Source organism: Chrysemys picta, chromosome 25 (genome assembly GCF_011386835.1).
Source record: "Chrysemys picta bellii isolate R12L10 chromosome 25, ASM1138683v2, whole genome shotgun sequence".
Taxonomy (NCBI): Eukaryota; Metazoa; Chordata; order Testudines; family Emydidae; genus Chrysemys; species Chrysemys picta.
Window position 1 is genome coordinate 7,221,448 of NC_088815.1, and position 23,076 is coordinate 7,244,523.

General features: G+C 50.4%; 1 protein-coding gene across 2 annotated transcripts in view; it reads left to right on the forward strand.

The window, feature by feature from the left end:
* Nucleotides 1-23,076, forward strand: part of ADAMTS10 (ADAM metallopeptidase with thrombospondin type 1 motif 10) — a 137,455-nt gene that overhangs the window by 36,204 nt on the left and 78,175 nt on the right. For both annotated transcript variants that reach the window (XM_005281234.5, XM_065578598.1), the window contains one exon: nt 12,458-12,901. In XM_005281234.5, the coding sequence (XP_005281291.2) occupies nt 12,781-12,901 (121 nt within the window). In that variant the 5' untranslated portion in view covers nt 12,458-12,780. The remainder of the gene's footprint in view (nt 1-12,457; nt 12,902-23,076) is intronic.

The window sequence follows — 23,076 nt, forward strand, 5'->3', positions numbered from 1 at the left end:
TGGCTATCAGCCCCATATTCCAAAGCGATGAACCGCGGTGTCTCGTCGGTGACTGGGCATAGATAGCCTTTGAGTTGCAGCTACCTCATTAGAAACCTACACGTTTTGGCAAGTCAAAGCATTCTCTGCCGTGTCCCGTCAACTCTAAATCGTCTGGCTGACATGCGTCCTCCAGGGGAGAGCCCACAGACGGGGGAGAAAGGGACCCTAAAATCTTGGCAGGTGAGAGCCATCAGAGCTGACTGCTCATGCTCCCATCAGGAGAGGGATTTGGAGCCCAGAGCAAGAGGCAAGAGACATGACCTGCAAACCCTGAGACTCCATGAGATCCATATAGAAGTCAGGGCCCAGCAGTATGACTCACCGTTCCTTCTGCAATGCTTCCTGGGCAACACTCCTCCTCAGCGCCGTACTGTCACTGGCTCTCCGGCTGCTCTAAAGTACCTTTCCCCTGCCTCCAGAAGCTGCTCGGGCCAGGATTAACTCCAGCCTTGATTTCCACTCACCGATCTATTGGGAGTTGAAGAGCGTGGATGTTCCTTCCCTCACGCGCTTCTCTTCCTTCAGCTCCCTCCGTCAGACATGCTCCCCTCATGATGCGTGGGACTTTTAGCCACCATCCGTCTGCATCTGACTTGAATGGTGTAAACCTCGGGGCAGTGACAACGCATGTTTGCACAGGGCCAAGCTAGAAAAATAATAGTGAGAGTTGCAGTGCCGTGGAGAAGCAAGCCCTCAATCAATCAAGCCCACCCTCAACCAGTGGGGGACCGGTTCCCCGCAGTGTATTGTCCAGGCCATTTTTAAGTGATGCAAACAATGAAAGCAGTGACCAGTTCCCTCCTGTCAGCCTCGCAGATCTCAGGAGTAAGAAGCTTTTCCTGATATTTAGTGTAGATTTTCCTTTGCTTAATTTCATCCCATAGATCCTAGAGTGGTGATACTCGCACAGAACCCCCTAAACCCGCCCCTCGGCCCCTCCCTAGTGTTACTTTAGGCAGCTAGCACATACCAGAATAGTCAGAGATTCTAAGGGCAGAAGGGATGGTTGTGAGCAGTCTGACCTCCTGCATAACACGGGCCATAGGATGTCCCTGAATTAATTTCTGTTTGAGCAGCGCCTACAGTACAGTCTTGATCCAAAAATTGCCAGTGGTGGAGAATCTACCAGTACCCCTGGTAAATTGTTCCAGTGGTTACTTACCCTCCTGTTAAAAACTCGTACCTTATTTCTAGACTTTCTGCTTCCACCCATTGGATCTTGTTATATCTTTGTCTGCTAGATTGTGGAGCCCAGGATCAAAGTTGACTAGATGACCTCCTGAGGTCTCTTCCAACCCTACTATTCCACGATTCTATGATTCTAAGTTCTGTTTGCCAAGCAGGTACTTATGGACTGGGATCAAGTCACCCCTTAACCGTCTCTTGGTTAAGCTAAATAGATTGAGCTCCTGGAGTCTCTCACTGGAAGGCCGGTTTTCTCATCCTTCGATGATTCCCTGAACCCTCTCCAATTTATCAACATCCTTCTTGAATTATGTCCACCAAAACTGGACATGGTATTTCAGCAGCGGTCGCACCAGTGCCAAGAGGTATACTAGGCTTCCTACTCGAGAGTGCCCCATGTATGTATCCAAGGATGGCATTCGCTCTTTTGATCCCTGATGATCCTCCATGACTCCCCAGAGGTCAGAATCGCTGCATCCCAGCACAGTCCCAGGTTTTGAGTGCAGCTGTGCACCACTTTAACCCGGCTCCACTTGCTGCCTTGGAGTGTCACTGTCCAGCATTAAACAACTGCCGCGCTCCACTCCAGAGAGGGCGAAGTGATCGCTGTATGCTGGCGGTTAAAAGACGTAGGGACCTTTTGGGATGAGAGGCACGGTGGAGTTGCAAGGCGTTGCCCTAGCGCTCGTGCGGCGTCCCAGCGTCGGGCTCGGTACTGAAGTTCTTCGTCTGTAGTCAATCAGTGGGACTTGTGCTTGAAAGAAGAGATCAAGACTGGCGCTGTGGTGGCGTGGTCACCGTGCCACCCGGTGAGCCTGTGGGCTTGAATCTCCATAGCCCTGCACCCTGTGCAGGTATTAACACCCGTGCCCAGTGGGTGTAGAAGGCTACCATGGTCGTCTGTCTTGCACAGGTGCCGATGGCTGCACAAGGCTCTCGGCAGTGGAGAATCAGGCCATGAGGTTTTGTTTGTAGGGGGGTGGGGGGGGGAGGAGGAGGGGTGTTTCGCTGCCTGTGTATAACCATGCATGCTTCATCCTTTTCCGAGCCTTGACACGCTTATTGCAACCAAAGGAGAGCCAGCGACACTGCTGGGTTTCGCGGACGCTGCCGGTGGCCAAGGAAGGGGGATGGGGGCAGTAAGAGGAGTGGGAGGGAAGCTGCCTTCACTGACACCCAAGAAGGTGGTGAGTCCATATTTCCTGCCCACCCCGAACCCCATAAACTGTAAGGAGCATAGTGGAGCCATTCACAGTTGCACACAGTGCAGCTTATGTCTGAGGACGGGACGCCAGAGCCGGCGATCCCGCTGAACGGCGAACTATTAAGCAGTCAACGATCCAGTTTATGGGAGCGGGTGCAGGGGCCCCAGAGCTGGTGTGGAGGCCCCAAGTGCCAAACGATCAGTCTGCACCGTTGAACGCTAACGACTGAAGCAGGTGTTTGTGGCTCTGGATCCGGTGGAAATAGGGTTTGCTGATTTTTTTTTTTATGGTTGTATCCTGAATCTCTCTTTGTCAGCTGAGACTGTAATAAACACATACATGCGTGCACACACACACGTTCCATCTGTCCCATGTTCTGACACACACACACACACACACACACGTTCCATCTGTCCCGTGTTCTCACACACACAGACACACACACACAGACACACACACACGTTCCATCTGTCCCGTGTTCTCACACACACACACACACACACACACACGCACGTTCCATCTGTCCCATGTTCTCACACACACACACACACACACACACACGTTCCATCTGTCCCGTGTTCTCACACACACACACACACACACACGTTCCATCTGTCCCGTGTTCTCACACACACACACACGTTCCATCTGTCCTGTGTTCTCACACACACAGACACACACACACAGACACACACACACGTTCCATCTGTCCCGTGTTCTCACACACACAGACACACACACACAGACACACACGCACGTTCCATCTGTCCCGTGTTCTCACACACACACACACACACACACACACACACACACGCACGTTCCATCTGTCCCATGTTCACACACACACACACACACACACACGTTCCATCTGTCCCATGTTCTGACACACACACACATGTTCCATCTGTCCCGTGTTCTCTCTCTCACACACACACACACACCCCCCACGTTCCATCTGTCCCGTGTTCTCTCTCTCTCTCACACACACACACACACACGTTCCATCTGTCCCATGTTCTGACACACACACACGTTCCATCTGTCCCGTGTTCTCTCTCTCTCTCACACACACACACACACACACACACACACACACACACACACACACGTTCCATCTGTCCCGTGTTCTCTCTCTCTCTCACACACACACACACACACACACACGTGTTCCATCTGTCCCGTGTTCTCTCTCACACACACACGTTCCATCTGTCCCATGTTCTGACAAACACACGTACATGGAATCACCGAATCGTAGGACTGGAAGGGACCTCGAGAGTCAGCTAGTCCAGCCCCCTGCACTCCTGGCAGGACCAAGTATTACGTATACACGTCAGATAGGCAGGGCTAGATTTTCAAAAGAACTCAGGGTCAAATTTTCACGTGCTCGGCCCTTATAATTTTGTAGCACACCCAGCACAGGTGGCAGACACGGACACACGGGTAGAGAGATTTTTCTATGTAGATGGAATACATACCTAGTCACACAGGCATGGGAGTGGCAATTACACAGACAGACACATGTAGTTGGTACACACACACACAGACATACATGTGTTTAGGTGGCACACATGCATAGATGGTGCACAAGAATGTAGATGGCGCACATACTTATGCATGGATGACACACGCAGAGATGGCACATATCCATGTACGTGTAGATGGCACACACGGACGTACACACTTATGCATAGATGACACATGTGTGCATAGAGGCATAGAGGCATGCACACGTGTGGATGGCACAAGGACATATAAGTGTCGGTGGCACCTACACACGCACAAGCCGATGTGTTGATGGCCCGCACACTTGTACAAAGGTGGCGTGTGTGTACCCACGTTTCGATGGCATGCGCACACGCCGATGGCAGAGACGTTCGCTCAGTGACTGCCTGTTCTTTTTTTTTCTTTTCACTGCCGTTTTGTAACAGCTGAAGCCAGTGAGGAGTGTGGTGGCTGGGGGCCAGCAAGTCTGGGTCACATGGAATGGCTCCAAGCCATTGCATAACTCCTGTCTGAGAGGGGACCTGCCTGGGAACGCTTAGCTTCATCTCCTTAAAGAAAAAGACGTCCCGGGGCCGGTGTCTCCTTCGAGGGCAGGAGCTTCTTGTGTCACTCAGTCCATAGCTGTCTTATCTCGGGCCTAGAGGGTTAATCTGGGTGGTCCAAGGACTAGGGTTCCGACCGAGTGCAGACGCTGCCCTGTGAGGCAGGACAGGAGGCACTGCCCCCATGTCTACAGCACCTCCCAGATCAGGCTCTCAACGCACTGTATGAGGGAGCTGGACAAGTAACGTGATCCCCGTGGGACAGATGAGGAAAGCGAGGCACAGACAGGTCAAGCGATGCCTCCAAGATCACAGAGCAGGTCAGTGGCAGAGCAGGGAAGAGATCCCAGGACTCCCTTGCCCCCTGTCCTGGACTCGGCTGCCTCCCGCTAAAATGCGGTGCCTTCTGCCCCAGGCCTGGGGAAATCAAAGCCCTGGTCCCCTGGCTGGCGTTCTCTCCCCAGCGAGGGTTGAGTTCTCAATGACTTCTGCGTTGGCTCCTTGCTTGAGGCTGTGTAGGGAGGGAGTGTTAGGCCCAAAACAGGAGGGAAGCGAAGGGTAATTGCGTTCTCTCCTGTGGAGCCCGAACGGGCCTGCAGAGAGCTTAGGAGAACGAACCCAAACGCGCTAAACTCCCCTTGCTGGCCGGCAGCCAGGGCAGCCCCAGAGAGCTGCGCTTGTCCAGCATTGCCCAGCTTGGGAGCACGCAGCTGCAGTTGGGACTCACCAACGCCTTTAGGACGCAGCTCAGTATCTTCCTGGAGAGCCAGGAGCGTACAGGATGCAGGGAGACAGCGGAGCAGGAGCCATGAGAAATGGGATCTGCTCTGAGGGCCCCATTTCAAAGGCAAGCAGGCAGGTCTTGAGAGGCTTTTTCTAACCCTTCAAGTCCTTATGCCCTCACCTTGGCAGGCAGGAGACTCTCCAGCGCTGAGGCTGCTGGGTGTCTCATGCGATCCTTCTTCTGTTTCAGCTCCTTACAGCCCTCCTGCACCCAGAGAGAAACAGATCCCAGCGCAACCAACCGGGCTGTTGTGGCCGGTCCAGGCGCCGTGCCGCCCTCTGGGATGCTCACACTACGCGGTAGAATGGACCAGTGTTGAGCATTACGTGTGCTGGGGGCGTTGCTGTTGATTTTATGGGGCAGGCGCTCAGATACTGCCATGATCGGCGTCAGCAGAACCCCCCAGCTAGACAGCCACCTGCAAGGGAAAGGGAAGTGAAGGCGACACCACCACCCAGGGGAGTAGTAGACCCCAGACCGACGTGCACGCCATTCACCTCTGGGGCTGATACTTTGATCTCCCTGATGTGTGAGTGGCAGGCCGGTTGCCTTGTTCCGCCACGCTGGAGCAAACAACTTGCTACATTTGAGGCACGTGAGACCTTCGCAATGAGGGGCAAAGCTACTTGATGGGGTTTGGATTTGGTTAAAAACTCAGAAAAGGGCTCATTTCCCTCAACAAAATAAACTAAAACAAAATTCAATTCAATTTTAAAATTCCCATGTTTTATGAATTTTTCACTTCAAAACAGACCTGTCTGGCTGTGCCTCTCATCCTGCTGAACGGCCAATTGGATTCAGTCGCATGGAGCCAAACGGCCAATCAGATTCAGTCGCATGGAGCCGAACGGCCAATCGGATTCAGTCGCATGGTGCCGAATGGCCAGTTGGAGTCAGTGACTTGGTGGTATTTCAGCATGCGACCAAGCCCAGCAGGACAGCCTGTTTCTCCTTTCAAAGAGCAGAGAACAAAGATACGCAGTTGGTTGATAAGAATGAGTTTGTCACATGTCTGGGAAATTTATGTTTAAAATAATAATCATCCTAATAAAGAGAGGCTTGACTAGGGGGTGCAGCCCTTGACGATGGTGTCCTCTCTGTGGTACAGTTTCACTGGTAGCTTAGGGATGCTGTGCAGGTGGGCCATGAGGAACGAATTAAGGGCTGTCTCTGGAGATCCAGCCATGGCCTCCCTTCAGCTATTGCCTGGCAAAGCTAACAGCGGCTCTGGCGTTTGGCTTTCAAGAAATGCCAATCCTCCGTTAAGCAATTTGGAGTTCTCTTGATCACAAATTTCTCAGCTTTCACATTTTATCTGAGTGATCCCTGCAGGTTTTTTCCTTTCATAGGAACACAGAAATCAGGCCAATGGCCCATCTCAGTAGCTTATTTCCATCAGTGGACAAAACTCCAGTCTTCAGAGCTGATAATGAACAATTATGCAATAATCGGTGACACTGGCCTTGGTTACTATATACCCCTGAGTAGAATAACCCAGACTAGGTTTGGGACCGCACTTTGGGACGACACAGAACTATCCTTCCTTCACCTTTTGACTGGATTGGTCCATATCTGAGCGCCATATTTCAGCAAAGGCTCCAAACCAGAATTGGTAATGAAAGAGCGGGTAATGAAAGAGGCTGGTTTTCAGAGAGAAGAGATTATGAGAATCTCAGGATGAGTCTATGACTATTTGGATGAACTCTGAACCTCTCCTGCTGCAAGGTCTTTGCTCTGCAGCAGTCCTGGGTCCTTCCTCAGTTCAGGACCTTGTTGACCTACAGTAGCATCTTTCTGGTCTTGGTCAATAGCGGTGGTGATAGGAGTGAAGCAGATTGACGGGGCAGTTTGGTTTACGGTGATTGTTTATGATGAGAAATCTTGGAGAAAGGAAACTATCCGGCTGGATGGCGTCTACCTCTGGTACTTATGGCCCTGAGCACCTCAATCTTTCATGCACTGATCTTCCCAGCGCCCCTGTGTTTTGGAGAAGTGCTATTTTACTGAGGTACAGCGAGACTAAGGCTATGTCTACACTCGCACTTTTGTCGGTCAGGGGTGTGAAAAACACACTAACATAAGTTTCACTGACAAAAGCACCGGTGTGAATGGCGTTATGTCGGCAGGAGAGGCTCTCCCACCGACACAGCTACTGCCGCTCGTTGGGGGTGGCTTAATTACGCCGGCAGGCGAGCGCTCTCCTGTTGGCATACAGCGGCTACACCGGAGACCTTGCGGAGTTACAGCTGTGCTGCTGTGAGGCCCAGAGTGTAGATATTGCCTGGGTGATTTGCCCGAAGTGACCCAGGAAGTGTGTGACAGAGCAGGGTATTGGAGCCAGGTCCCACAAGTTCCAACCGAGCACCTTAAACCCCTGGAACATCCTCCTCCTTCGGGCTGTGCGCTCCTGATCTAATTATATCGGCCACCCGCACTGGATCTGGGCAGCAGACGCGGGGCATTAACTGAGTGTTCTGTGGTTAAGTTCCTCTGGTTTTGAGAGTGTATCCAGCCTGCATGAACTGTTACTGCATTGCGACGGCACAGACAAAAGCCAGGTATTAGTCATTCATTATTTAGTTAAGAGAACAACACGGTCTGGAAGTTCTGATTCCAGAGCTTTATGTTCTCCTTGTTTTCAGCAGCTGACGCTGCACATCAGGGAAGGTGTGTTGGTGGAAGGGGGATGGGGAGGGGCTGGCAAGAGGGGCTCACAAGTATTTCCTCCCACCGGGGCGTGCTGGAAGCAGAAATCTGCGTTTGTCTTTATTTCTCAAAAAGGGAAAGGGACACCTGAGCTCATAAATTGCAAACGCTGGATGAGAAACCTGGAACCAGCAAGCCCCTGCGCCTTTAAAAGCATTTAAGTTCCTCTCCTCTGCACTAGGAGGCACCTTGAACCTTCTTCTTGGGCCAATTCAGAGCCCATCTGCTTTCTATTACCTTCCCATCCAGCTGCCTCCGGAGCCAAAAAGCCAGGCTTTCAGGGAATTCTGTCTGCAGACCCGATGTTGAAATTAGTAACAGTTGTCCTTTCTGTCTTTCTGTCTTTCTTTCTGTCTTTCTTTCTTTCTTTCTTTCGAGCCAGGGATCCAAACAGCCGCCTTGTACTCACGCCACAACCCAAGAGTTCACACAGCGAAATCCACCTTGGCACCCGCAGCTGGGAGTGTTAGCTCTCAGGCAGTGCCTGCCAAGTACAATGAATTCCTAGGAAAGGAGCAAATCGGAACCGACCCAAGTGAGGCAGGCACGAGACCCAGAGAGGTCACGCTGTACCCTGGACCTCTTCACTGCTGGACATGGCCCCGCCTCGTAAGATCCGAAGAGACTGCCACTCCCCCCGTGCACAGATCTGTGGTCTTCCTGCCTGTTTGTGTCTGTGTATTATTGACATCCTGAAAGCTAAAGCTTGACACGAACGTTATGGAAAACTTTATACATATTAAAGAAACTGAGGAGCCCACTGGTCTTCCAGCTTCCCTCCTCCTCTGCTCCTTGTTTTGGGTCTTTCCCTCCCATGATAAAGGGTCATTGGGGGTCTCAGAGGTGGAGTGCTGTGGAAAAGGGGATGCGTTTTCACCACCCTGGGCATGAGGGAATCAACGCTTGGGCCCTTCCCCCCACTGCAGTTCAGGGGAATTTTACAGCTCTAATTCCCAACCTGTGGTGCTAAAAACAGACTTTCCTCCCTGTGGGGTCAAGGGTTGACAGGCTCTCCCTGCTCTGCAACCTCTCCCAGGCTTTGATGCCTTTGGGGATGAGGGCGCTGCTAACATAAATGAGAGGGAGAGGGAGGGAAAGATGGAGGGGAGAGGAGGGAGGTCAGAAGTCATGACCACTGCAGCTCAGGGTCCTGGAGATGTGGAAGAGCGACAGGAAATAATAACCACTTTGAGGAAGCTGGTTCAACAACGGAAAAACAAGACAAATTAGGAGTGTAAAGCCCAGGGGAAATATACTTCAGCCGAGAGGCTTTCTGTCCAGAAACCTTGGAAGTAGGACAAAGTTTAAGAGCTGGAATCTCAAAGCTTAATAGAGTCTAAAAATGCTGACTTAGGAGAGCCAGACCATGCTGGGCTTTTGCTTCCCGTCTCCCTTGTGCAGTTTCAATCACGCAGCTTTAAGGGGACTCATGATGGACAAGCTCTGAGGTTTTGCGTCAGTTTGGCTGCATGATTACGATTGCTGCTCGCTTAAATTTACTCTCCGTTCACTGGTACAGCTGAAGGTCGTGTTGTGGTCACTAGGTTGGACGCCGCTACGTCACTGCCTCGTGACCCCACAGCACGGGCCACATCGGCCTTACATTGAGAGGTGGGATAGTCCTGCCCATCAGCCCCCCAGATTTCTCTGTTCTTGGTGACCAGAGTAACCCAAGGTCAAGCTTTGGCCAGCTATTCTTCGGCCATGTACTTACTTCACTGAGGCTATGGCATAATTGGGAGATGATGGTTTCTGCGTAGGATGTGAAGGGCATGGACAATTGAGTTCTATATGCATACACTTGGCATTTGAACCCAGGGTTTCTAATAGTCTTCTCGACATGTGTGAGACGATAAAACCTTGTAGGACTCCTCCGATGAGAACCCAAGAGACAGAACTGAAGATACCCATTACAACTCGGTGGGTTTGGACTGAGAGGAGAGCCTGGTGCCAGGAATACACTTTTCCGCTGTCCATAGCAAAGAAGCGATCATTTAGTAACACAACCAGGGTCATCTCTGACCCATACCTGGCCTGCTATTTAAAGGGATACAGAATGTTGATGGCAGTCAGGTGTGGTTGGAATCTTAGCTTCTCATCCACCTTATTTAGAAATGGGAGGTTAGACACCAGCCTACAGACAGACATACTGGATAGTTCACCAAGTTTGTGTCAAGCAATTGTTTCTTAATTACTAGCTGGAGTTTGCAAGGCTTTGAGAGGGAAGACATCTACATTCATCCAAAGAGACATAAATTAACCAAGGAGCCCAAGAGTTACCGGCTGTCCTTAATAAGCCAAAAAGGGCACGGGACAAAGTTGCATGTGGTGCCTCTGAGATCTTGCAGTGCTTCCAGGACTTCATCTGATATGAAGAGTCCAAATCCATGGGGACGGAAATGGAATCACGGGTTCTGTATGTGTCCATCAGTATACCTGAGGGGACCTCTTGGATGTGTGTGACCTGATCTGAGATTAACATTCTTTGCAACGAATTTCTTATGCTTCTGTCCCTGGCTGTTCACAGTTTTCGTTATTGACCTTCATGCTTCCTTCCTTTCCGCAAGTCATCTGAGTGCCATGGGTGTCTATGGAGTGATAGGAAGGAGACTTTTGGTACTAAGGTGTCAGTGACAGTGGAAAGTATGTGGTCCAAATGTCTGACCAGATCTCCATGCCGTGGCCACTTATTTGGTGGCCAGTTTCTTTTAGGATGTTCTGAAAGTTGGCTGGCTTCCTGAGTCTGTATGGTCAGACTATTATCGGTAGGGAGAAAGAGCTGACGCTAGCCTGGATGAGTTGACTGTCTGACAAGGACTCCCAGTGCCCAAATCCTGGCTAAAGATAAGGTCTAGAGTGTGACTGGCTGAATAGCTAGACAGGAGACTACCCGGGAAAAGCTCCAGGAGGAGAAGGTTGAGATGAAGCTCCGTTCCGGTTTCTCAGAGGAGCTGCTCGGGCATGCACTGAAATCAGGAAGCCTTGGGGACTCCAGCATCGTGCCTGGAGAATATTTCTCTCAGTTCTGCCATGAAATCGATGCTTTTTGGAGATCCCAGACGTTGCTGGATTCACCGGCCACGTGAATGGACTCGGGGGACATTGTTCTCTCTCAAGGGAACCTCCCTTGCATGGAGGTGGGATGGGAATGACACAGCCGCCCTGCCCCAGGCTTGTCTTTCTCAGTTGGTAGTGGACAGAGTAACCTGAGAGGACAGGGTGAGCCATTTCAGGGGTTGGGATGTTAGCTAGCCAAGCTGCAGTGATGTACGTCATGGGGAGGGAGGGTCTCAAAGAAACTCGCAAATTACAGCAGGCTCTGCGCCATCTTCTGTTTTCCCCAGACTCCCTCTAGTGTTCACAGATAGGTACTGCATCATTCCGTCCCTGTCCAATTAGTATTTGACGTAACAAAATATTAACTTTCGTAATGCCTCCAGGAGCCACTTATGGGACTAAACACAAGCTCATGGTATTTAAATTCGTGAATGGTGGAAATACCCCAAGGAAGCTGTATCTTTGGTTTATTTTATCTTTCTAAAGCAAAATTAACTCCCCTAACCTAGAAACGTAAATACAAAACACAGAGCAATTCAGGTTTCTTCCCGTTCCTGCAGAATGCACAACCCTGCTGTGAACTGCAGGCCATTCCCGTTACCCATCACCCGCCATCCTCCTGTTAGCAGAAAAGCTCTTTCTATTTGAATTCACACGTTCGTCTGTACAGCCCATCTTCCTCAGCCTTTTGCCTGAGCATTCACACGCCCTGTCTGTTTTGTGGCATCCCAGTCTGTCCCCACAGATATGGCAGTGACACCCCAAATGCTGCCTGATGCTACAGCGGGAGTGATTGGAACTCAGACCCTTTCCTCCACCTGGTGCCTTCCGCTTCCGCTCTGTCCTGTTTCTCTCTCTGGAGGTCTCTGCAGCCAGCTCGCTGGTGAGCGGCCACTTCCGACGCTCAAGCCTTGTGCCGCCGTAAAACGTTTCTGCCAGAGCAGCAGCGCTGGGCCTGCGTTTGTGGTTTGTTATCAAGAGCTCAGATGGGGCTGGGGCCTGATTCTCCTTTGCCTGGCGCAAAGCCGAGAAAAGGGGGGGGGTCTTGTTTACACGCAGAACGATTTAGACCACGTTGGCAGGGCAAAGGGGCCTCAAAGTGGGGGCAAATGGCAGTTGCCATCACTTGAAGGTCTCTTTACTTGGCCCAAGCGGTATAAGGGATCTCAGTATAGCTGAGCGTTCAGGCAGGTGGGTGCAAAGGGGGTACAGGGCCAGTCAGTCAGAAAGGCAGCCACTCTTCACTGGTGGAAATGATGACACAAGGGGCAGGATGCCGGAGAGCAGGCCCCTTGCCTAACGGAGCTTTAACATGCTAGAAAATGACGTGGTTGATCTAATTTATACTCTTCCCCCTGCCCACGCCCCTCTTTTCCTTTCCTTCTCTGACACGTTCACTCTTCCCTTCCTGCACACTCTGCTTTCCCTAGCTTTCCCTGCCTTTTTCTCTCTCTCCTTTTTTCCCCCTCCATTCCCTCTCTCCTTTACTCCGCTTCTCTTTCTCCCGCTCCCTCTCCTCACCCTCTCTTCCGCAGGGGCAATGCCGCCGAGAGCCTTTGATTCTAATTAGCACATGTTGAAGCCATTACGCCGGCCCGGGTACAGCGCACTACAAAGATTCCATCGGCTTCGCTGCTTTGGGGAGAGCACGGAGAGGCTGAGGATGTCTGGGAAGGGACCAAGGACTCCTGTCTCTACATAAGCAGTGGCCCAAAGAGAGACATGTTGGGACAGAGCCCTTTAGGCTGGTACAATGCTCCCTGCGCTGAGACGAGCATCGCTAACCATGGCAACCGCTTGGAGGCTTCTGACGTGGACTCTCATCTTCACCACAGCTGCGTGCGACTCTCCCGGTTACAAATTCCACTCACAAGGTAGGGATTTCCCACGGGGGCGGGGAAGAGGGGCTGGAATTGTGTGCCGAGGAGGGCAGAATCCCTAATGCTGGCTCTAAGCTGGGAAACCCTGCGCGCTAGTCCTGCTGTGCTAGTCCAGTGATTCTCAACCAGGGGTACATGTACCCTGGGGGTACGCAGAGATCTTCCAGGGGGTCCATCAACTCATCTAGAGATCTGCCTCGTTTTACAACAGGCTACTAAAAAGCACTTGCGAAGTCCGTACAAACTAAAATTCCATGCAGACAATGACTTGTTTGTACTGCTCTATGTATGAAATGTAAGTACAATATTTATATTCCAATCCATTTATTTTATAATGAACGGGTAAAAATGAGAGAGTCAGCAATCCCTCAGTGATAGCCTGCTGTGACATTTGTATTTTTAGGTTGGATTGTGTAAGCAAGTTGATTTGAAGTGAGGTGCAACGTGGGGGTACACAAGACAAATCAGACTCCTGAAAGGGGGACAGTCGTCTGGAAAAGTTGAGAGCCGCTGTGCTAGGGAATCCCTTGACCCACCCCTAAAGTAGGGGAACCCCTAGAACTGGCTCTGTTAAGCCTGTAGCCCAGTTATAGACCCCTGTCTTTCCGTGAAAAAGAGAGATGCTTTTGTTGTGGGATTTAATGCTCCTTGATTTTAGGCAGTGCTTAGCCGGCAAACCGATAAGGGTTGTATCAAGCCCCAGGATGACAGCTAGGAAGAGCAGGAGGGAGCTGCCTGTTAGCAAGCGGGATGAGGACGCTCGCATTGCACTTCAGTGGAGTGGAGCATCCCAGTAGGAGTAAGAACTTTATCGCAAAGAGCCTTATGAAAAGGGAGACGCGTGTGTATGTGCATATTGACACGTGTGTGTTTGCAGGCATGTCTCTGTGTATGCGTGTCTGTATATGTCTGTACATGTATAGGTCTGTGTCTGTGCAGATAGCTGTGATTTTATGGGCTTGCGTGTGGGTGGGCGGGGTGTCCGTCTGTGTACTTTTGGGAACATGTGCGTGTCATCTGGCGGTGTATCTATGAATGCATTTCTGAGTTAGTGTGTGGTATTGCCGGCTGGTTGTGTCTGTCGGTCTGTATGCAGGGTGCATGGGTTTAGGTGAACTTGTGCAGGTGGTTGGATTATGCTAGGGTGACCAGATGTCCCGATTTTATAGGGACAGTCCCGATTTTTGGGTCTTTTTCTTATATGGGCTCTTATTACCCCCCCACCCCCATCCCGATTTTTCACATTTGCTGTCTGGTCATCCTAGATTATGCCCAGGGAACTGTACGCACTCAGGGTGATGGGGCTAGCTGCAGTCGGGCTAAATTCAACGCTGTATTAAGGCCCCTTGCACACACGCCTAATGCCATCAGGCTGTGGTCTGCTTGTTACATAGAGTTCTAACGGAGAAAGGACAAAGCCACAAAACTATTCTGGGTTCTGAACACGGTCCGAGTGCCACATCTGTGCTCCAAATCCGTGGGACGGCCTCCTCTAGCTGCAGCCTGAGCAGGGGTAAACTAAGAGGTGACTGAAAGCAGAACCACCACCGACGCTGTGCAGTTCAGAGTTTTATAGAGGCAGAAAAGACATTTAATCGGAAACAAACACAGTTCCTGGGGCTTTTAGCCAAAGGCTCTGGCAATGCCTCTTCTGAATGTTCTGGGCTTCTTCCATCAGTGAGTTCACACCTCGCTCCAGCTGCATTACCTTATTCACTGCGCTAAAGAAACGCCAGTGAAAACTTAACTACCCCACGCAGTTCTGCCAAAGCACCTCGGTCCTCACCTGGAACAGCCCCTGCGGCCAAGCCTTGACCCCCCACTCAGTTCTGTCAAATCTACAGTGCCCCCTGCTGCTCCAGTCCGGGGATCCAGTGCCGTTCATCCAGCGCACCCAGGGCCGGCCCACAGCATTTTGGCACCTGAGGCGGGGAGCTCAAATGAGGCCCCCTCGCTTGGGCCAAAACTTTGAAAGGTCTCAATTCTGCCTTCTTCCTGTTCTACTCCTCTCATGGTACCGCTCTGCTACCTACCCCAATAAAGGAGAGCGAACAACTTAAAATGCCTTGTTCAGAGGGGGGATAGCTCAGTGGTTTGAGCATTGGCCTGCTAAACCCAGGGTTGTGAGCTCAATCCTTGAGGGGGCCTCTTAGGGATCTGGGGCAAAATCAGTACTTGGTCCTGCTAGTGAAGGCAGGGGGCTGGACTTGATGACCTTTCAGGGTCCTTTCCAGTTCTATGAGATGGGTATATCTCCATATATTTTTTATTTATTTAAACATTTTAAGTAACACTTACATTTGCTGTTCAGCTATTTGGAAGTTAACTTTTCTTGTCTGCATAAGCAGCAAAGAGTCCTGTGGCACAGTATAGACTAACAGACGTATTGGAGCATGAGCTTTCGTGGGTGAATACCCACTTCTTCGGATGCATTCACCCACGAAAGCTCATGCTTCAATACGTCTGTTAGTCTATAAGGTGCCACAGGACTCTTTGCTGCTTTTACAGATCCAGACTAACATGGCTACCCCTCTGATACTTGACACCTTGTCTGCATAGTAAACACTGGCATTTTTGTCTGTTTGAATAATCAAAGTGGTGCTTTCCGTGCCTTCTTGGTTGCAAAGATTTGAACTGCTTCCTGAAGGTCCACAGCCTGGGCCAGCTCATGCTCTATTGAGATGGTTGCAAGGCCGACCAGCCTCTCCTGTGTCATTGTGGAGTGTAGATGTGTTTTTATTAACTTCAGCTTGGAGAAGCTGCGTTCTCCACTGGCAACTGTTACAGGAAGTGTTAGAAGTATGCGCAGAGCAACAAAAGCATTTGGAAAGAGGGTGGTCATCTTATCTGTGCACATATATTCCAGGACAACCTTTGGAGTTGATCCTGCTGAAATGTATCTTGAAAGGGCTTTCAGTTCATCACCTACATCACTCACATCAATATCGCACATGTCATCATGTGTCAACACTGTCTCTAGTGCCCTGCATTGCTGGTGTAGGTCTTCTTCAGCTATAGCGAGGAGTTTTGCAATATCATAAACATCCCAAATATACTGCTGTGTTCCTTGAGCTGCATGAAACGTTCTTCAGCTGACTGAATTGCACAATCTAGCACCCGGTTAAAGAATTCAACTTTGAATTGTTGTTTGGGGTCTCTTATGGGATTATCCTGTGCATCGTAATCAAAATGTCTTCTTCTTCGGTGACTCTTGTATTCTTGAATGGGTGGGAAAACAGCTGCAGTGTGAAGTTCCTCTGCCAACTTCTGTGCACTTTTCAGAACGTTTTGAAATCCCTCATCTGACCGGTAAGACTGTAGGTATGACTTTGCTTTGTCCAGTTGTTCCATTGCTCCAGATACATCAGGGTCAACACCTTGGAGTCTCTTGCTTACAACATTTATTTCAAACAGTAGGTCATGCCACAACACTAAGCCGCACAGAAATGTGAAGTTATGTATGTTTCTGGTGATTCCGTTTCCCTCTGCCACTGTTCTCCCACGAACAGTTCCTGTCATAGCATTATCCTCCATCATGGCAACTATAGCATCATCTATCTGCCCATTTGTCAGGAGAGATTTTGGTACCTTGTAAGAAGGAAACACGGATAGTGACCTGGCTGGAGGGTCAAGTCGTGAAGAGGAGGTTGCAGCGCCCAGAGAGAAAGAAGGGCCCCAGAGAGACAGAAAGAGTGAGAGCGGCAGCAGGGGAAGGCAGCAAGCTGCAGAAGTGTGAATGTTGTCAGACGCTACCGGTGTGGTGCTCTGCTTTCTCCTATGTTGACATCACTCGGCTGCGTGCGTGTGTTCCCTCTGTGTGCTGCCCCAGCTCTGCAGATAGCTGACGCAGCAAACCCGACGAGAACCCCCAATGACCACAGAGTCTAGTAAAATGCAAAGTCACGTCGAGTAGGTTTATTGCGACACAACTGCAGTTCCCCATAGATTACTTAGTCTACCGGGCATACTACTAATAGATGCCTCTTGGCAATGGACCCGGCTCAGTCAGTAGCGGGACTTTCCACTGCCCCCTCGGCCAGACAAAGACACCACCCTAGGGATACATTCTTATACACAGGTACAAACAAGTTACACATCACTCCTGACGTATTGAGGTACAACCCCTCTACGTAGTAAGGTGCCGCCTCTCACCTTGTACATGTTGGTTCGATCAAAACAACTCTATCCATCATTTTACCCTTTTGCCCCTGTCATTGGGATGGGTCGGCCTGTTCCATATTATCTGTGGAATGTTCCGGTATAGTGTATGTTCTGATATCTGGTGTTCAGTACCTTTTAGGTATGTCTCTTGTTGCAGCATCAGCCCTTTCCTTGCCATCTTCTGTGAGCAGGGCCTGCCTCTGGTTCACAGCTTAACTTTGCTTTATGTTAGCAAAGTCTTGACCATTACTTTAGTTCAGGCCTTAGGCCTCATACCAGGCCTCTGATACCAAGGTTTATATCTCAGGGCCTCCTCTTACTACAGGGGGCCTCAGGCCTGGAAAGAGCTAACCCCAGAGCAGCCAAGCAGAGGCACCACCTGCAATGACACTCCCCATTTGGCAGATGTGGAAACTGAGGCACAGAGCAATTAAAAACCAACATTTGCAGACGCCTGTGTGATGTGTCCAAGGCTGCTCAGTTAGTTAGCATCCAAGTAGGATTAGAACTCAGGACTTCTTGGCTCAGGGTTGTGTGTTTTTCTACAAGATGTGCTCTAGTTTAAGCAGGAATTATTTCTGAGCAGTTCTCTGGCCAGTGTTACACATGGGGTCAGACTAGATGATCAGATTGGGCCCTTCTGGCCTTGGACTCTATAATATCCCTGTGCTCCAGTCACGAGAGCACACTGCCTTTTATTATAGGTGGGACCCCCGTGTAAATGCATTTAGCCTGCACTCCCAATTGTGGAACATTCTTCTGGTATGATTTTGCTGTGCTAGGCATGGTGCCAGAGCAGTAATCTGATATGATCCTGGTTTAGAGCAATCCAAGCTGCTGCCCATATGGTGAGGAAGGGAAAATGCATGGGATAGACGTCCACCAATTTATGGTACCACGGACAGTTCCTGTCACTTCTGCAAACTAGAGGTGGATTGGGGGGCCCAGCTGTTCAGATGCAATCCAACCCATCAGTGGAGGTGTGTAGATCAATGTCTGTCAAAGGGAGCCAGAATATGATGGGAATAGGCGCTATGTTACTTCTGTGTTTGTCACCCCTGTGACTGCTACTGGAATGCTGTGTGCAGTTCTGGTGTCCACGATTCAAAAAGGATGTTGATGAATTGGGAAGGGTTCAGAGAAGAGCCACGAAAATGATTAAAGGCCTGGAAGACATGCCTTATGATGATAGACTCAAGGAACTCCATCTATTTAGCTTCTCAAACAGAAGGTTAAGGGGTAACTTGATCCCAGTCTCTTAGTCCCGACACACAATGAACATTCTAGCAGACAAAGGTATAACGAGCTCTGATGGCTAGAAGTTGAAGGTAGACACATTCAGGATTAGATCATTTATGGACAGACTAGAGAGGAGTGAGGTGAGAGGCAGGGAGGCCAGGATCGGGGACTGCAGTAGTCAGGGTGTGAGGTGGTGAAAGCCGTTCTGTGGGAATGTGGAGGAATGGAAGCCCTAGAGACAGAAATGGCAGGATTTAGTGGCAGTGTTGGTGTAAGCAGAGGACAATATAAAGCAGTGGGAGATGACTTGAGAGACATCAGATGAACACGATATGTTGGGGAAGAGTCAACATAACTTTTGTAAAGGGAAATCATGCCTCACCAGTCTATTAGAATTCTTAGATAGAGTCAACAAGCACATGTACAAGGGTGATCCAGTGGATATGATGTACTTGGACTTTCAGAAAGCCTTTGGCAAGGTCCCACGCCAAAGCCTCTTAAGCAAAGTAACCAGTCATGGGATAAGAGGGAAGGATCTCTCATGGATCAATAACTGGCTAAAAGATAAGAAAGAAAGGGGTAGGAACAAATGCTCAGTTTTCACAATCGAGAGAGATAAATAGTGCTGTCCCTCCAGGATCTGTACTGGGACCAGTGCTTTTCACCACATTCATAAATGATCTGGAAAATGAGGTGAACAGTGAGGTGGCAAAATGTACAATGATACAGAACTCCTTAAGAGAGTTAAGTCCAAAGCTGATTGCAAAGAGTTACAAAGGGATCTCACTAACCTGGGTGATGGGACAACAAATTGGCAGATGAAATTCAGTGTTGACAAATGCAAAGTAATGCGCATTGGAAAATATAATCCCCACTACGCGTACAAAACGATGGGGTCTAAATTAGTTGTGATCACTCAAGAAAGAGATCTTGGAGTGAACATGGCTAGATCTGTGAAAATATCTGCTCAATGTGCAGCGGCAGTCTAAAAAACCGACAGAATGTTAGAGACCATTAGGAAAAGGATGGATAATAAGTCAGAAAATATCATAATGCCTCTGTATAAATCCATGGTACGCCCACGCCTTGAATATTGTGTCTAGCTCTGGTTGTCCCATCTCAAAAAAGGACTATTAGAATTGGAAAAGAGGCAAAGAAGGGCAACAAAAATGATTAAGGGTATGGAACCACTTCCATATGAGGAGAGATTAAAAAGACTGGGACAGTTCAGTTTAGAAAAGAGGCAACTAAGGGGGGGAATATGAGAGAGGTCTATAAAATCATGACTGGTATGGAGAAAGTAAATAAGGAAGTATTATTTACCCCTTCACATAACACAAGAATATGGGGTCACCCAATTAAATTAATAGGCAGCTGGTTTAAAATAAATAAAAGGAAGTATTTCTACACACAGCACACAGTCAACCTGTGGAACTCCTTGCCAGGGGACGTTGTGAAGGCCAAAAATATAACTGGGTTCAAAAAGAACTAGATAAGTTCCTGGAGAATAGGTCCATCAATGGCTATTAGCCAGGATGGGCAGGGACACAGCCCCATGCTCTGGATGGCTCTAAACCTCCGACTGCCAGATGCTGGGCCTGGACGACAGACGATGGATCACTCGATAATTGCTGTTTTGTTCGTTCCCTCTGAAGCACCTGGCACCGGCTACTGTCAGAAGACTGGATACGGGGCTAGCTGGACCATTGGTCTGACCCAGTACTGCCATACTGTGTAGCCGAGCTGACTCAAGGCATGGGGTCCCAGAGCAGCCTGAGCTTTGGGGGCCGGAGGGCATTATGAAATGTGTGAATGGGCTGCTGCCGGGGCTTGTCTCTGCTGTGGTAACAAGGCCAGGGAAGCTGTGACTTCCTTTAATCCCATAATCCCAGGCGACCATGCGGCGGTACGAGGTGCAGGAACTGAGACAAGGTCCTGGGCTCTCTGGAACGAAGGACACCACTTGGTAGGGAGCTCCTTCCTGCCTCCCCCTTCCCCTGTCATGCTCCCTCTCTTCCCCTCCTTGGGCCGCCTCGGCTCCCTCTTTCCAGCCCCGCTTCACCTCTTTCCGTCTCCTCCTTGCTGTCTCCCTTCCTCCCCGACACTCCCACTCTGTGTCTCCTGCTTCCTCTCTGCCCCCGTCCGTGCCTGCACCCTTCACGCTCCTTTGCAGATGCATTTCCCCTCCCTAGGTCGGAGAGGAGACCTAGAATAGGGACTGAGCAAGTTCCTGCCGTCCAGCCCAAACATCTCAGCAGGTTCTGTTCCCCCAGGGCTTAGTATGGTCTCTCTCTAGGAATGCGGTCGCTGCTAGAGAGCTTGCGGGAAACAGCAGGCGCCTTATCACCTGTGCAAACCCCTTTGGTACAGATGGGCACAATTCTACGGATGTCACGCCAAGGTCTATTAATACAGCATGAGTGGCTGCAAGGAGAGAGAGAACAGGACTGGATTTTCTGGAAGGAACGAGGCTGGCTAAGGGCCAGACAAGCTAGTTCTCCCGCAACGCTAGGCAACAGAAGTAGAGGGGCCCTGTAATGCCAATGGGTGGGGGAGCCTCCGTAGTCCCCCAGGATAGGAGGGAACAGGGGAGCCCCTGTACTGGAGTGGGGCAGAAAAGTGGGGGAGCCCCTGTAGTGAAGCAGGCCAGGGGAGCACGGGAGCCCCTTACTGGAGCAGAGTAGGGGGAGCCCCCGTAATACTCTAGGGAAGGGAGAAACACAGGAGCAGGGCCCAGGGGCAGATGTATCTAGAGTTGCGAAACCATTTTCCAACAGAAGTGCAGTCTGTGAATTGACAATCCCCCTTTAAGATCGAGCACCCGACAGCTGATCGCTATTAAGCAGGGCTAGATTCCAACCGGTGGCCTACAGCAGAGAGGCTCGGTGGCCGATTCCCAGCCCCCAGCGTTCTCCAGCCCTCGTTCACGGGGAGCTTTTGGATTGGATTGGATTGCCTTGCTGGGTGTGAGCGTGTCGGACCAGCCCATGAAATCAGTTCTCTCCCAGGAATTGGGGGGCAGGTGGAGATCCCTCTCCTGCACCTGCCAGTTCCACTTCTGTCGCTGCGTGAATCTCGGGGATATAAGAGTAACTTTGCCCCTCTTCTAGCTGATGATCTCAAAGCACTTCCCACACATTAATAAACCCTCATAGCCCCCTATCAGGCAAGCTGTCATTTTATCCCCACTTTACAGGCTGATAGATAGAACCTCTGTGTGTGTGTGTGTCTGTCTGTCTTCGATACATTAGATTGTAAGCTGTTCGGGGCAGGGCTGTCCTTTTGTTCTGTGTTTGTACAACAATTAGCGCAGTGCGTGCTGGTCTTTGATGGCCTCCTAGACGCAATAGTAATACATAGCCCCCTATCTAACCACCTCACAATCTTTAATGTAGTTATCCTCACAACCCTCCTGCAAGGTAGAGCGATGCTGTTATCCCTATTTTATTAATAGGAAACTGAGGCACGGTGAGGCTAAGTGACTTGCCCGTGGTCAGACAGGGAGTCTGTGTCGAACCAGGGACTTGAAGCTGGCTCTCTCACCGCCTAAGCTAATGCTTTAGCCACTGGACAATGCCACCGCTCTGTTCTGGGATTAGCTGCACACAGCAAGTCGGTGGCAGAGAGCCCTGCTCCTGGCTCCCAGCCCCCTGCTCTCACCACTAGATGCACAAGCTCCCTTCCTAGCCAGGCTTCCTTCTGCCCATGTGGCAGGCTGGAGAGGACAGAAAGAAAAACAAAATGCTTCCGGTAGCAGCAAGTTTTTGCAGGCTTCCAGTCATTCCTTAAGTGGAAATAGCTTTTCCTGTTTGCCCGGCTGCATCGCACCAGATGTGGTCTGATGTGGGGGAAGCCGAGGCAGAAGGAGTGAAAATAAAACCATCGCTTCTGGTTGGTCAGGCCAAGGAATAGGTGCCAGAGGTGTTTATGGTTTGGAAGGTCCGGACGTAACCCCTAGACCCAGCCAGTAGGAAGGATTGCTCCATTAGCAGTAGCCGAAGAAACCACTCTGTCAAGAGCCCACGCTGGAAAATGCATTGGAAGGAAAGTAAACGTTCCAGAGCTGGGCATGTGGTGACAGCGTAATTTGGAGTCTAGATTTATGATGGCGTTGAAGATGGGCATTGTGGAACCAGGCAAAATGCAGCCACCTCAGGGCAGCCTGGTTTCTCCCCAGAAAGCAACAAGAAAAAGGATGCAAACCGTACAGCAAATCCCTTGGACAAAATGGGCAGGTGAGTCCAATAGGGTAGAACTTCTCCTGGTCCATGCCATGAATAGCTCATGCTTCGGGGTATAAGTCAGCCTCTAGCTACTGGGGGTTAGGAGGACATGCCCTGCAGGTAGATTACCCCGTGACTGGATACTGGGCTCGCTAGAGCTCAGGTCTGAATCACTCTGGCAATTCCTGTGATGGTTTGTTAGTTGCACAAGAAGTTTCTCTAGAGCAGTGTTTTCCAAACTGTGGGTCATACTGCCGAGGGAGCTGGGGGGCTCATGAAACATGAAAGAGCATCAGGAGGTCACGAGATGTGCGTGCTGCATTGCGAGGGGCAGCTGCTTGCCCCGCCCCAATTGTCCGGCACTGCCTGGCTGTGCCACGCGTGGGTTGGCACCGCAAGGTGGCGGCAGCCAGCAGGGATGGGGCTTGTAGCCACTGCTATGCCAACCTCTTGAGCAGGGGGAAGGGAGCCCACCTAAGCCAAGCCCAAGGGGGTCAGAAGACAACCTGGCCCAACTAGGGCGATTCGTTGGATGGGAATAAGGGG